At 45.4% G+C, this 15,846-nt stretch overlaps 1 protein-coding gene and 1 long non-coding RNA gene across 2 annotated transcripts; both read left to right on the forward strand.

Annotated features, from left to right (window-relative positions):
• The first annotated feature begins 4,083 nt into the window (after positions 1-4,083).
• LOC142819291 (uncharacterized) lies at positions 4,084-5,566 on the forward strand. The gene is made up of 2 exons (XR_012897146.1): positions 4,084-4,217; positions 5,395-5,566. It is a non-coding gene; the product is annotated as an uncharacterized LOC142819291 (long non-coding RNA).
• A 3,949-nt stretch (positions 5,567-9,515) lies between these two features.
• Positions 9,516-13,983, forward strand: CHCHD2 (coiled-coil-helix-coiled-coil-helix domain containing 2). Its single transcript, XM_075905101.1, has 4 exons — positions 9,516-9,697; positions 10,295-10,547; positions 12,980-13,139; positions 13,628-13,983. The coding sequence occupies exons 1-4, from the start codon at positions 9,648-9,650 to the stop codon at positions 13,636-13,638; spliced, it is 474 nt and encodes a 157-aa protein (XP_075761216.1). The 5' UTR covers positions 9,516-9,647; the 3' UTR covers positions 13,639-13,983.
• Positions 13,984-15,846: the final 1,863 nt, after the last annotated feature.

Here is a 15,846-nt window from a genome sequence, read left to right on the forward strand (position 1 = left end):
ACTTTTTTTTCAGGAAAAACACCACGTTTTGGTGACAAAAACTTCCAGCCCTCTGAGAGACTTTTGTCTTTTCCCCTTCCTTAATTGTTGACAAAAAGCCAGTGTAAACTTTGCTGTTTGTTTTGTCGAGAGAAATAGCTTCCACCAGTATCCCATGATGTCTGCCCTGATGGCTGTGCTCAGTGTTTTGTGATCTCTGCTGCCCTGCAGGTATGTGCCCCTCCCCTTTCAAAACTCTGGGAAGTATCTGACATTTTATTGAGCTGCTCCATTTGAAGAACAAAGAAAATATCATTGGAATGCTCCTGTTCTCCCCTGCTAGGAGGAATATAGCAGCAGACAGACTACTTCTGCTGAAACAAAAGGCTGGGGAGATTGCTGTGCTATTTTGACATTCCTCAGCATGGAGAGCTCACAGAGCTACGAGGGAATCCAGGAAGCTCAGAGATCAGCTCTGCCTTCCCATAACACTGAACTACGAGATGTTTGCCCACATTGCTTTGCTCTTTAGAGGGTTCTAGCAATATGTATATGAAATGTCGACAATGGGAGGCAGAAAAAGCAGTTTGACGGTTTTTCACTTTTGGCTACTTTTGCATGTCAACAGCACTTTCATTGCCAATCCTTCCCAGTGTAGACAGCCCCACAGTACAATCGTACCCCACCTATCTGCCTGCTCTCTTGAGCCTTCTGGTCTTGCTGACATTAGCAAATAGGACAGTAAATTAGTACAATATGAGCCTCTGTAGATTTTCCTGAGGAATGGGAAACAACAAAGCAACACAGTGGTGGCATTCATCACTGAAATGATGCCATTAGTGCCTCTTTTGTTCTATGGAACAAAAGTAATACACATATCTCAGGGCTGTTCCCCACTCTGGCGCTCTGAGTACAGAAGGTGGGGGCCTGCAAGAGACCTTAAAAATACCTTACCTTTATAGGCTCTGCTAAAAAAGCTCCCCAGAGTCACAGATTCACTGACTCTGGGAGATAGGCTGCCACCATCAAGTGAATGAAAATATTGAAAACCAGGAAAAAACACTTGAACTTTTTCCCAAGGGATACCTTAAGCTCTTTTACCACAAGAGAGCTTGAAAAAAGAAAAAGCCACAGAAAACAAACTGCAGTCTCTGAAAGCTGACCTTTCAGTTTTAGGTAGGCGCACACACAGAGACCCCTTGTTACTTTTCAGGACACAAGACTCAAATCATCACTTTAAAAGAAGGTGATTTTAATAACAAAACAAAAATATTTAGTTGCTAGGTATTTCAGAGCAACTGAGAAAAAAGCAGATTAAAACACAAAGAAAATATGGCATCTCTGGCATAGCGAATGGGGGGAAGAGGAAGGCACTTGGATTTCACACAGGGAAGTTTAACCAAACAACAAAACAAAGAAAAATACCCTAATTTCAACTAAACATAAATTTCTCTATCTACTCATGAGCTGTACTGATCTGTACTTTCAAGGCCCAGTCTATTCCCATGCCCAATATTCCTTGTAGGCACAGTAATTCTGTCTGATTACTTCATCTTGCTTCCTCCAGCTCCTAACTTAAAAAACTCACAGAAAGAGAAACAGCAGCAGGTATATATTTAAATTTCAGCACTGTATCCCATTGAGTCTTCTGGCTCCCTGCCAACACCCTTACCTAGGGTGAGTTTAACCCTTTAGTCATCGCGTGCTTGCAAGTACTACTACTATCCATCACAACATAGAAACTCACTATGAAATTATTGCAGCAAGGAGAATAGATGTTGTGCTCAAGACTCATAAAAATAAAATTTTAAAAAGGATGTCCTGGCTCCCTACCAAGGGCTTAAATTGAAATAAATGTCTGTTGCTATCTAGGTTCTAATTTCTACTAGCGTGGAGAAAAAAATGTCTGATTGCAATGAAGAGAGAAAGGTGAAAAGTGGGGGAACAGAAATATGCTTCCTCTTGACTGGCAACAGTCACATTTTTGTAGTTCAGTCCCCAAATAATACAAAGTCTCAATTCAAGACTATTTTTATGTATAGTTAGTGACAATTCAACCACATAAGAACCTAAGAGGTGCTCTGCATCCTCAGCTCTCATTAAATCAATTGAGAGTAATTAGAGACTCAACAGATACAGGATTGGGTCCTGAATTGTTATTCCAGGTGGAATGCAATATATATTTGCTTGCCAACTTTTGAATGATGTCTGATTTATGGAGGATGTGCTATTGGGAATCACTATAGGCCCAAGTTAGAGGAGAGAGCTGGAAATTAGGTACAAAATCTGAATTGATTACTTATCTGGACTCACAGCCAACCCCATGGGGAGCTGCTTGGGGTAGCCTCTACCCTACACACAGGCTGCCAATGAAGCAGCGCATCTGGGGGAGGGCAGGTCTCACCTTCTCCCCACAGGGGAGGGGAGGTGCTATCTAGCAAGGGAGACCAAGCTGGGTTCTCTGCACTAGGAGAGTCTCCCGGGGAGCAGCAGGAATGTCTCACTTGCTAGAAGTATTCCATGCCCGCAGCCAGGATTTAGGGGTCCCCAGTGGCAGCAACCAAGGCCCGAGGGATGCAAGGACCATGGGTCACCCTGGGCCCGAGTCCCTGCAACACCTGCAATTTTCTGCCTGCGGCCAAGCTGCATGAACAAGGCCGGCTCCCCACTGCGCCCCCTGAGGCTGACCTGAGTGTGTCTGGCTGGTATTGTTCTGTATCTCACCACCACCTCCAGGCCCACCAACAAGTACAGTGAGGCAGAGGCGCTCAATTGCCGAGGGCCAGCGATTTAAAAGGGCCCAGACATGGGTTACAGACACACAGTTTTTGCAGTATTTATTTTGTTTGGATTTGATTTCATATTAAATAAACATTTAAAGTCATGCACCTTGTTAATTATCCCTTGTTTTAATATTCTTTCTTCCATAACATTTTAAAAATATAAGACAGAACTGTGTAAACTAATGATGTATTGAACTAATGATGTATTGAACTTCAGTATAGCTTTTTGCAAGAGAATTAACTAATTTGGCGAGTAACTATTCCCATTTTGAATAGTAATAGAGATGTAGCCGTGTTAGTCTGGTCTTGCTGAAACAAAAGACAGGACTATGCAGCACTTTAAAGACTAACAGGATGGTTTATTAGGTGATGAGCTTTCGTGGGCCAGACCCACTTCCTCAGATCAATTTGTGGAAGAAAATTGGCACGACCATATATAACAAAGTGATACAATAAAAAAAAAGGACACATAAAATTGAAAAATCAAATTTTAGAACAGAGTGGGGGTGAGTCTAAAATTTGATCTGTCAGTTATATGTGTTCACTTTTTTTGATTGTATCACTTTGGTATATATGGTCGTGCCAATTTTCTTCCACTATTTGACCTAAGGAAGTGGGTCTGGCCCAAGAAAGCTCATCACCTAATAAACCATCTTGTTAGTCTTTAAAGTGCTACATAGTTCTGTCTTTTGTTTTAGCTAGACCAGACTAACACGGCTGCATCTCTATCACTATTTTAAAAATATGTATAAGCTATTTGTTAATAACTTGGGTGCCACAGTGGCACACATCCAAACCAGTGCACGTGACCTCAACATTCACTTGGCTCATGGATGGAAAATCTCAGAGGGAACACTGCTTTGCATACAGGAGAGATAGATAACACGGGTCCCCTTTGTGTATAGACTTAGGGGGCAATACTCTCCCCTAGATAGACAACATGAGCGCTCCCTTTGCATACAGAACTGGGGTGCAGGGGACCACCCCTTGCAGATATAGATTTGTGGACAGGTGACACCCCTTTAGGTATGAATGTCTCCACCCTGCGCACAGACGTGGGGGGCAGGACCAATCCCCTTGCATATAGACAGTGACAAGGGGCAGGCATGCTCCTATTTGCAGCTAGGCCTGTGAATTCAAAAGGGGATTCTTTGGCCTACGCCCTCTGTTTCCATAGCAACCCTGCAAGGCCAGAGGACGGTAACCTTCCGAGAAGGGGGAGCGACATTGTCTATGACGACACAGGAGGGGGTGGGGTTTGTAGTGAGCTAGAGGCGCGGAGCCAATAGGATAGCGCAGCCGGCTGACTTCCCCCCCCCCCCGGTGGGCGGGGCAGGCTCAGGTCGCGGCGGGCTCCGCAGGCATGGCAGAGCCAGGCGGCCGGCGCAGGCGCAGACGCGGGCCGAAGGCGGCAGCGCCCGTGTGGCCCGAGGAGGAGGCGGAGCCGTACGAGTGGTACAACGTGCGGGAGTGGAGCGGGCCGCGGGGCCCGGGCTCGGGCGGGAAGGGCCGCAGCCGCCGGGAGAGGGAGCTCCGCACCAACCGCTACCTCCCCGCCGGCCACGAGCGGAAGATCGCCCAGAAGCTGCGCAACAGCCAGGCCAAGCGGCGCCGCCGGGAGCAGCGCGGCCCCCGCTCCAGCCAGGCCGGGAGGCGGCGAAGCGCCGGGGCGAGTTGTTACGCTCGGGGCCCGGGAGGTCCCAGGGACTCTTGGGGGGCCCCCACCCCTGAAATCCCTTTGCAGACAGCGCGACACGAGCTTCTCTCGCGTGCCCCGCACACCCCCTTCCTGTCTTGCGGGGGGGGCCCCAAACCAAGGGCAGCCCCTCCCCCCGCAGCTAAAGCAACCCAAGGACCCTAATGTTCCTTTTCAGCGTCTAGACCTTGAGAGAGTTGCTTAGAGACCAGGCCCAATGACGGCCCAATAGTGGGCAACCAGTGGCTTATCAGGGTCCAACCTGTGGCCCACAAGACCATTTGTTTACTATTACTCATGAACAGGTTGCCAGATTTTGCTGGTTTTCATCCACATATTTTCTTATGGGTATTGCTAAAGTGATGCACATGAAGCATGATCAAGGCTGGAATTTTGGGCTGGTACGGGGGCCAGGTGTGAGAGTCCTTGATAGCCAGGGACTGGGATGAAAAGCAAGCTGTCTCCAGAGTGCACAGCTGCTGCTGCCCCTCCCCTCCTAAAACTGTCATTGAGTGGGATGCGTGCTAATTGCACACAGCATCGTCCAAGACATGCACTCCTTCTGCATCCAGTCAAAGTGCTGCTACAATTCATTCGGCTTACTTTGCAAATTCTAGATATACAAGTGCAGTTAACAAAACTATTCTGCCCCAGATCATCTTGGTTATGACAATATTACAGCCTATTGAGATAAAGGAGAGCATGTACCGGCTCCCGCCCTAATACAGAGGCAGCGGAGATGGGGAGGGGATGTGTGTAACCCTGAGGGTTAACCAGTGAGCTCAGTTTCATTGGTTAACTGTGTACATGAGTGCACATTCACATCCCTACTCTATATATTCTTGGTTTTGTATTGATTGTAAATGAAATAGTAAAATCTCAGACAGTGTCTGATCATGTAACTAAGAGACAATGTTTGGTGTCCATTTCTTGCAGGCTGAATAGAGGACCGGATTTTAAACACCTCCCCACAGTCTAAATGCTGTTCCTCTTAGGAAAAGGGAGCATTGTTTGGAATGCTGTGCCTCACCTGTTGCACTGTTTAAATACCATGTCTTGTGGGGAAAAATAAGTGACACTTCTTTCAATAAGACCAAGGTTGTTGGTACTTTTTTGGCCTCATTTTGTGTTATTTTATTATAATGCCAACAGTATTCTAAGCACTTTAGAGACAAGACTGAAGCCAGGGTTTCTGTCTGACTACATTTGAAGACACCAATTCTACAGTCAGATTGTTCATATGGATGTGAAGCTTTATTGATGCCAGTGTTCCTGGCTAGGAGATCCTTTTGTAAGGTCCATAGACACATACTTTAGTAGTCCTGTTGAATTCACACCCTGCAAATTCTAGGTACAGAAGCACAGTTAGCAAAACTACCCTAGCCTGGGAGACTGTCTAATTACAATAGTCTTGTAATTAAACGCTTAGATGAAGGTGGAACACTCGTGCAGCCCATTCGCTATCCTAGGTTGCCCAATGCAATGCTACTTCACAACTGGAACAGGTATTGTAGATATGATTATTTGCTCCAAAGAACTACATGAGTAGTCTCACTGAGCAATTTACACAGGCATGTAAAACTGAGCACAAATGTTCCCAAGATCTAGGACCAAAAATACAGGCTAAAATACATATGAAGAGGTGTCAAATACACAATGTAAATTGAAACAATGTATGTTCTCAAGTTCTATTGATCTTAAGTGTTGTACCAACAGTAAGTTATATGTCTGTTATTTTAAGTATACCCTTTTAATTGTGCTTTTAAGATTGGTGGTGTTTTTAAATGATTGGTTATATATATTGATAAAATTGTACATAAAGTCTTTCTTGTATTTGATAGCTGTGTGCATATGTATAAATAAAAACATTTTAATTGGCTTATTTTTTTTAAAAATTGGCTTTTATTGTCACACGAGTGTCAGTCAAACGAGTTTGATTTTTTTTGATCATGGGTGTTTTGGGGAGTTGGGGCCTGTAAGTTCATGTTCTCTACTTAAGATTTGTATAAGATTCCCATTCTACAATGAACTGTGTGTGGAATCATTGTCCTAGTTTTATTCATCAATACTTGAGATTTTTTTATGTTCTAGACATCTAATTGATAGTAGGTCTCTTTTTGGATGTGAAAATGACACAAGTATGCTTTTTGGGGAACTGGTTGTAAAGATGGAAGAAAGTTAAGTAGGGCAGTGAGATATGAAATAAAGATGGAGGGGTAAGATGTCTGCCACTTTCATTCTGATTGTTTATTATCACAGTCATATAAAGTTGGATTGAATTGATGCATGTTCTAGAGAACAAGATCAAATAATGAATTAATAAGGATGAAAATTTAAACATAGCAATACATTTAAACAAACAGTATAATTTCTCACACATGCTATGCGAATCACCATTTAAAAGAGAAAAACATTTTGGACTTTAGCTAAACAACTGTGAACAGGTTTTGTATTACAGGGTGCTCTGAGTGTGAACCTATACCCAAATAAGTTTTGGAAAGTAGTATTTGTCTACTACTAATACATTTCACATTAACTAAACTTGGCTTAAGTCTCAGAGGGGTAGCTGTTTTAGTCTGTAACTTTAAAAACAACAAATAGCCGTGTAGCACCTTAACAAAAATATATGCATAGTAAGGATGTTCAGAAATAGATATTTGGCTAATCGTATAGTTGATACAAATTGTATTGTCTCTACACAATTAGTTGATAAGGGTAGGCTCTTTGTCCCAGCTCCCGCCAGGTCCAGGAGCCACCCCCGCTTTGGCTCTGCAGTTTAAATTTAGAAGGAGCTGGGTGCACAGGCAGCCTGGCTCATACTTCATTTACACTGCAGAGTCACAGTGGGTGTAGCTCCTGGACCTGGCACAAGCCGGGACTGAACAGCCCGAACTCCAGGACAGCTGCAGCTCTGCATTTTAAATGTAGTAAGAGCTGCTGGGCTTACTACATTTAAAATGTAGAGCGGCAGCAGAGCCTGGAGCCAGCGCGTGCTAGGACTGAGCCGTCCTGGCTTGCGCCAGCTCTGGGACTGCCGTGACTCTTGTCTTTCTCCCCAACTTCCCCCCCCCCCCCCCACACATGGCCAAAATGGTGCTGAGGGGAGCCAGCTTTTAAACTGGCTCCTGTTCCCCTTCCCCCCCCTTGCTGCTTCTCATAAGCCTAGGCTTATCAGGTAGTTGACTACTGACTAGTCAAGGGGTGGCCAGCCCATTCTGGGCAAAGATTCAAGATAGCAGTGGATCCAGCGTGAAGAGCCAGGGCAAAGCTCTTGAGCAAAACCAAAAAGGATTGCCCCTTTTAAAGGAGCCCTGGTCATGTTTGGTCAAGCAAAAAAAAAAAAAAAAAAAAAAAAGCTCCTGCCACCATCTTTAATTCTGCAGCTTTCATGGCCGTGCTGCAAGGCTCCCCTGTCCTGGGAGGAGAGGGCCATTTTTGGGGGCGCAGGGGCCGCTTACAAGCCACAGGGAGGCTTTGTGAGCTGCACCTGGGGGTAAGGTTGCCAGGTGTCCAGTTTTGAACTGGACAGTCCAGTATTTGAGTTTTCTGTTTGGGAAACAAATTGAGAAAATATAAATGTCTGGTATTTTCTAAATAAGATGTAATGTAGATTATGATGTAATGTCAAGTGAGTCCGGTATTTTTGTTGAAGCCATCTGGCAACCTTACCTGGGGGGGCGGGGGGAGAGCCGAATGTGGCTCGCAAGCCTTGGGTTGGCCACGGCTGGACTAATCAAATACCTAATGAGCTTTTGTGGGCAGAACCCACTTCTTCAGATGAGACGATCTTGATTAACAGATATATTTAAACATGTGCTGTATATAGCAACATTCACAAGACTGTAATTTGATTGTAGATGGTTTTAAGATTTTCCTACTAAATGTATGCATTGGCTCTAGTTACTTTCCTCTGAATATTTGTTATTTTTAATTCTCTTGGCTTGATTTTTGAACAGTGGCACTGGTGAGAACATTAAAGTGAAGTGCTTTTACTATTATTAATTAACAATTCATTTATGGTAGCACTTAGAGATCTCTATCACAATTAAGCCCCTTTATACCAGATGCTATACAAAGAGAACCACTGAATTTGTTATTCTTCTGCCAAATGAAAACTGATTGTTTATAACTAACTGTTAAAATCAACTCCACATGGACAGTGACTCCCTACTGCTCGCTTTCAGTGGCTGTTTCTCAGACTAATTGAATAGTCCTGCTTGACTTTCCAATACCAGGGCCACGTGATGTGCATTCACTAGCCTCTAGATAGGACCTTAACCCAGGACGAGGGGCTGTGCTAAAACCATCTTTCTTCTGACCATCTGGGGTCCCTTCAGTGTTTCCTGTAAACTGATTGTTGGAGTGGCCACTCAGGAGAGATTCAAATGCCACCCAGCAGACTGCCCACAGCTAGCACCAGGGGTACGTCTAGATTAGCATGAGTTTCCGGAAATTCTTTTAACGGAAACATTTTCCATTAAAAGCATTTTTGGAACAGAGCATCTAGATTGGCACGGACGCTTTTCCGCAAAAGCACTTTTTGCGGAAAAGCATCTGTGGCCAATCTAGATGCACTTTTTCGCAAAAAAGCCCCGATCGCCATTTTCGTGATCGGGGCTTTTTTGCAGAAAACAAATTGGAGCTGTCTACGCTGGCCCTTTTGCGCAAAAGTTTCTCGGGAAAAGACTTTTGCCCGAACGGGAGCAGCACAGTCTTTCCGCAAAAGCAGTGACACTCTTACATGAGATCGTCAGTGCTTTTGCGGAAATTCAAGGGGCCAGCGTAGACAGCGGGCAAGTTTTTCCATTAAAGCGGCTGATTTTCCGGAAAAAGTGGCCAGTCTAGACACAGCCGTCATACGTTTTACTGGGGGTGCACATGCCTCACTGCACATCACAACATTTATTCCACACACACATGCCTTTGTGCAGGGGCTCACGGGAGAATCTCCCAGCCACAGGCGCGAGGACACGCACCCTGGAGCAGCCTTCGCAGGAGGGAGCGCGCTGCGCTGAGGCCCCGCCCAGCAGCCGGGCGCGCGCGTGACGTAATCACGGCGCGACTATTACGTACCGGCCCGGTGACCTTCAAGAGGGCGGAAGCGGAAAGCGCTCGGCCAGGCCCCGGCTGTGCAGCGGAGAAGCCAGGCGCCGTCCCCGCCGTTCGCGAGCTCGCCCAGCGCCGCCAGCATGCCGAGGGGCAGCAGGAGCCGCACGTCCCGCATGGCGCCGCCGGCCAGGTGGGCGGGCCCGGGAGCTGAGGGGGGGCGGGGGCGGGTCGCGCTGGGGCCCTAGGCCTGGCGGGGCAGCCGCTCCCCTGCGGCCTGGCGCGGTCACAGCCCCTCGGGCCCGCGTGCGGGAGCCGGGCGAGCAGAGGGGCGCCGAGGCCCGAGTTACATAAGCCCCCCCTCCCCCCGCCGAGGCACGTGGCGGCCGGTAATCGCGGCCTTGGCGGGGCGGTGAATGTTTAACCGGCTGAGGGAGCCGCTCGTGGGCTGGTTTGCGGCGCCGCCCCCCCCCTCCGCCCCCCGGCTCTGCTGTGACGTTGCGCCGCGCTTGAATGATCACGTGGCTCCCTGGCTTTTTTTTCTATTCATTCATAGTATGGGCAGGGGAGCGGAGTCTTGTGTCTCCATGAAGCCCTAAAAAAGGGGCCTAATCCTCAAGTTTGGACAATTCTGCTTAGAGAACAGCCGTAGCGTATTGCAAGGCTTGCGGCATAAGCATTACAGATATCACAAAAGGATTTTAAGTATAAAGTCTCTTACAAAGGTTGCCTCTTTTTGCATTGATTTATTTCTCTCTTCTCTCCCTCCCCCCCCCAACCCCCCATTCAGTCGTGCACCACAAATGAGAGCTGCACCTCCAGCCCCTGCAGCTCGTGCTCCAGTACCGGCACCTGCCCCTGCATCTGCAATGACTTCTGCTGCTGCTGCACCAAGGCAACCTGGTCTGATGGCACAGATGGCTACAACAGCTGCTGGGGTAGCAGTAGGCTCAGCTGTAGGACACACACTAGGTCATGCAATGACAGGAGGATTTGGTGGAGGAAGCAGCTCTGAAGCTGCAAGGCCTGATATTACTTATCAGGTATGTGGTTAACACTGTATTTTAAGTCTCAGCTATGAGTGAAATTGGATAACTTGTGACTGAAATTATAGGCCTGAGTGCTTAATGTAGGGAGCTGGTATATGGGGACACATGCACAGTTATTTTCTGGTATGTTTATTTTGCCTGGTACCATGCCTTTTATGAAATGTATTTTAAATGACTAGTGTCAGGCAGTGGAGGGTGTACTGTGTTTAGAAGTTACTGGCTCTTGACACTCCCTTCCTCCTCCTCCCCCCCCCCCCCCCCCCCAAAAAAAAAGAAACTTGGAAAGGAGAGTGTGACACATAGTCTGTTGAATCCAATGCCCTCATGGTTTGATTTGATTAGCTGCCAGAGTAATAAAATGTTAAGGGAAGAGGTCAAAACTAGATTAAAATGGTCAGCTAAGGCTAAAACTTTAATCAAGGGTGGGTTGACTTAAATCAGTTTTCTCACTGATATGACTTCATATAGTTCTTCAAACAATAGTACAATGTTCTTCAGACAGCCACGCTTTCTCCTAGTAAGCAGTTTTCCTTATGATTCATCACCTTACTGGGTGATGCTTACCAGTTATGGCTTACCGGTGGGCTGTGGGGCCCTGGCTGGAGCAGGCCTGGCCTGGAGTGGGCCTGGCATAGTCAGAGCAGTTGTCCACCCATGGAAGGCTTGTCCTGTCCCGTTAACCATTTAACTTGATTAACCAGGATTTTGTGTCCCTAGTTTGTTTCTTGCACCTAGCCTTACACTTGACACATTTTCCTTTTTTAACCAGGGATTGAGTTTCTTCAGAATATTCCCAGATAGTCTCCTTTACACACATGAGCCATGACACTCTCTCTGTGGCAAAAGTTGAGGGGACTCTAGGAAGCTGTGTGTGTGCTGTTTGTGTTCTCTTTTACTTCCCAGTCCACTCCACAGTTCCTTCCTATGCTGCTTCCATCCTTTCCTATACAGTAAAATCCAGTTGTTTGGCATCCAGTGGTCCGGCACTCCTGATAGTCCGGCACCAACTGGAACCCGGAAGTGCTCTAGCCAGCTGGACAATTGGAGCTGCTGTGCCCTGGCTTCCCCAAGTCTGACGCTGGTCAGTTTTAGCTGCGGCGGACTTGGGGAAGCCATGGGGCAAAGCTCAGGTGAGGGGGCGGTGCTGCGGTACCAACCCGGCAGCACCCCAGCTGCTCTGCCCCCAGCTTCCCCAAGTCCACTGCTGCTGAAACTGACCAGTGGCGGACTTGCGGAAGCCGGGGGTAGAGCAGCTGGAGTGCTGTGCGGTGCCCTGCCGACCTCCCCCTGACCCTTCATAGCCCCCTTTCTGGTACTCTGGCATATCCAATAATCCAGCACCCCCTGGGTCCCAAAGGTGCCGGATTATCGGAAGTTTACTGTACATTGTTTCTGTTTTGAGACTAAGAATGTTAATCCTTAACAGATAAGGGCAGCCTTTGTCTGTGGTCAGTGGGTGGGATCCCTCTCTTAACTGGTTAACTAATTAAGTGGGATTTTACATCCCTACTGTAGACAATGTCTTAACTTACTCTGCCATGCGTGGCCCAGATTTGCTACCACGTGAGCACAGAACAAAAATAATCCTATCCAGCTTGTTTCTCTTTCCACATGTTCTCAGCAACCTAACAAATTGAAAGCCCAGAACTTTCAAGAAGCAAGGAAGGACAGACTAGAGCCATTAATTCATTTTTGAGACTAGTATGTGTAGATGTTGCATAGTTGTGACAACTGAGAATGTAGTAACTTATTTTAAGATAATTTTGTTTTAAAAATAAATAAAATCTAACTTAAATAAATTAAAAACGGATTTGAACACCTATTTTTATCCATCCTGCTTTGCTGTATTTAACACGTTATCCTCTCCTTCCATACCTAATGGTTTATATTACTGAAACAGATTGGAGACTGACAGATCAAGTTTTCATTAATGTCTCTTCTGGTAACCTTTTTCTTTAAAATGCAGGCACTTTACTTTGGCAAGCCAAAACAAGTTCATTTTCCACAGTCTCAAGAATATATGAGAGAAACAGTAAATTATCTTAATGTTTTATTGAATGTGAATTGACTTCTGTTCACTAATACTTGAGGCCAGGCTTTTGTAGGTACTCTAGTCCTTGTGTTACTGTATTGGGTTTTGAATCCCTCAAGGGACAGGTCTTGTGTTCTAAAATACTTGATGTAATCTTACATCTGATTGAGTTAATGGGCTGACTTCCATTAATTTTGGGGGGAAGCATATTACCCTTACTACTTGAAAGATGCAGAACTTCCAAGGGGGTACCTATTATCTTTACAAGGGAAGAAATAAGTAGAAATATACATATTGTAATAGCTCCTCTGCTGGTCAGGTTCTGTATAGCTAGAAATAATCAAAGTTCATTTTTCAAAGATGAAAATTTGTCCTACTGTGGCTTCTTTTTCAGGAGCCTCAAGCAGCTCAGCCTGCATATCAGCAGCAGCAGAGCCAGTACACCCCCTGCCAGTACGAAATGAAGCAATTTTTGGAGTGTGCACAGAACCAGAGTGACCTTAAGCTGTGTGAGGGCTTCAGTGAGGTGTTGAAGCAGTGCAAGTTTGCTAATGGTGAGTAGCTGGCTTAGTTGTGTGGGGTCTGGTACAGATTTAATAACTAGCTACCTAATCAATAAGATTAAGTAGCTATCTCAAAGTGCCTCTTCCCAGTATCAAAAGTGGAGAAGAACCAGCATGGTATTGTCCATGCTGAGTTGTGTGTCAGATCCCACAGTAGTCACTTGGAATGGAACTGAAAGTGCACAAAACTTCTAATGCATTACCTCCTTTGTGGAATGTGCAAGTCTGAAATTACAAGTGGACTCAAAAGTGGAAATTCAAACTGTGTAAGGTGCATTTCTATTAATGGGTGTTTCTCAGCCACGTCAGCTGTTCTGGCTTTTATTGAGGGGAGTGCACCAAACCCTAGGGATGCCTAGTGTCACTGAGGAATTGGGTCTTCCTGAATCACCTGAGCACAGACTGTTCACTGCCTGGGGGTTAAACGTTTGTTCAGCATGGAAATTTATAATTTTGCTAATTCTGTGTTTAATTTACAGGTTTAGCCTAATCAAATTCTACAGAACGAAGAAGTTGAACATTAGCATTTGAAGTTCTAAAATTGAAAGATGCTTCAGTAATAAACGTCTAAGGTCTAAAGCTATCTGTAAGATCGTGTTAGTTTATATTATAATTCATAACTGATTGCTCAAACCTTGACACAACTTAAAGGTCCCTTTAGATTTTTTTGACACATTGATAAACATGCTGGATTGATTGTAACAGTGTAGTTTTAAACTAGAAGATTCTGAAGATGGGCAAACTATTTCAAGGGGCCTAATCAAAACTAGTTGTTCTGCTGGCTACATTGCTGTTTAAATGTGAGACTAAGACTAAATAAAATTATCTCAATGTTTGAAGTGTCTGAGTCTCTGAATTAAGAGTTATCCCTTCCTGTGGGAATAAGATATAGAAATAGATCTGTAGGGAAACACCCCTTCTATGTCTGTTAGTCCAGGGCTGTTTTCAGGATAGCTCACTCTGCACAACATGCCCTTTTCATGCTGACCATATTTCAAGGATGCTTCCCACTGTTTGTTCTGAACACTCTGAAAATCTGGTCCAAATGATATCAAGGAATGGCATGTATGTAGCTCGCTGCAAACATCAGTCTTGGGAGGGTGGGGGGGAGCCTCAGTTCTATAAAAATCAAATCGGTTCTCAAATTCTTATAGTATGGACAGGTTTTTAAATGCGACATATTCCCCTATTGATGACCATCTGTTCTTCTCCCTTCTCTTCCCTCTGTTAAAACCTTCCAAGGTCAGAAGGGACCATTGTAATCCTGTAGCTTAACCAGCTGGGTAAAACAGGCTATGAATGTCCCCAAAGAGTCCTGTTTCAAATAAGCTTTTTTTAAAAAAAGCTCTGATTTCTACACTACCATTGATGGAAAATCCATAACCCTTAGTAAATTCAGTGGCTAACTGCTCTCCCTGATTTAATTACATCTTCCTGTTGGTCTGCATCTACCCAGCAGCCTGGGTAAAGGTACTATGTTAGCTTCTTCTTTCCAGCTACCCCCATAGCCTTTGACATAGCTTGGTCTCCTATAAGTATCTGGAAACTAGGAAAACTAACACTGTAGGCCCACAGCTCATCTGTTCAAGTTGGGAACAACTGAAGCAATTAACATCACTGAATAGAGCCAGACTTGTCCCTATAGGGATTAACTGTCCTGCTTCATTAGGTTATTGCTCTTCACATACCCAGTTCATCTTAATCATTTAAGCTAGGGATGTTAAATATCGATTAATTGAATAGTCTATTTCAGAGGCTGCAATGTGGGGTGCCAGGTAGGAGCTGAGCTGCAAGGGGAGCCAGTTGAAAAACCAGCTCCCTTTGTGGACTAGTTGGCTGTCACCTGGCCTGTCTGTTGGAGGTGGGGGAGGGGTGTCTGAGCTCCCAGACCTGACATGAGCCAGAACTGAGCAGGGCAGGTCCCAGAGCCAGGGTGAGCGAGGACTCAGCTGGGCTGCTGGTCAGCCTGCTTAAAAAAATTACTAGTGGGGAAGGGGAGGAAATGCGTGTAGTATATAGCATTAAGCAAAAACGTAGGTTATCAGTTAATTGACCATACTATTACATCCCTAATTCAAGCTTTATAAAATAGGGAGAGGTGGTTAGGCAGGGGAAGCTCCTGTAGGAAATCCAGAGGCTTTTGTTAATTGGAACTGTCTAATGCCAACAAATACATGGCTATTGCATTTAACGAGCTAAATGATGATCAATACAGCAAAACAGCTCATGTCTGAAGGAGACTGTGTACTGATTTTTTTCTAGAATGTGCAGTTCATCAATGTACATAATCCTGGCTCCTAAGAGCAGCAGGACTAATAAGTATGTGACTTAATGGGGATGGATTACTTGCTTCATTTTAGGGGAAAAAATTACCAGGAAACATTCATCATAAGGCCAACAATATTCTTATGGCAGCAAGCCAGTCCTGTATGGTGCTATGCAGTTCAGTTGTCTTCAGCTGCTGCTGTGTGTATTGGTGCAGCTAGTAACAGCCTGTACTGTTAGATATTACTACTGACCTTTGCAACTACTGGCTTAGAAACCTCTAAAGCAGCAGTTCTAACTGTGGGTCAGGACCACAAAGTGGGTTGTGAGCCTGTTTCAATGGGGTTGTCTGAGCCTACCATCTGGGGCAGTGTTTCCTGAAATTGCTTCCATCTGTGTGTAGAATAAATTTGATGTGTACTACCAGTAGAAA

This window comes from Pelodiscus sinensis, chromosome 21, assembly GCF_049634645.1.
Source record: "Pelodiscus sinensis isolate JC-2024 chromosome 21, ASM4963464v1, whole genome shotgun sequence".
Classification (NCBI taxonomy): domain Eukaryota; kingdom Metazoa; phylum Chordata; order Testudines; family Trionychidae; genus Pelodiscus; species Pelodiscus sinensis.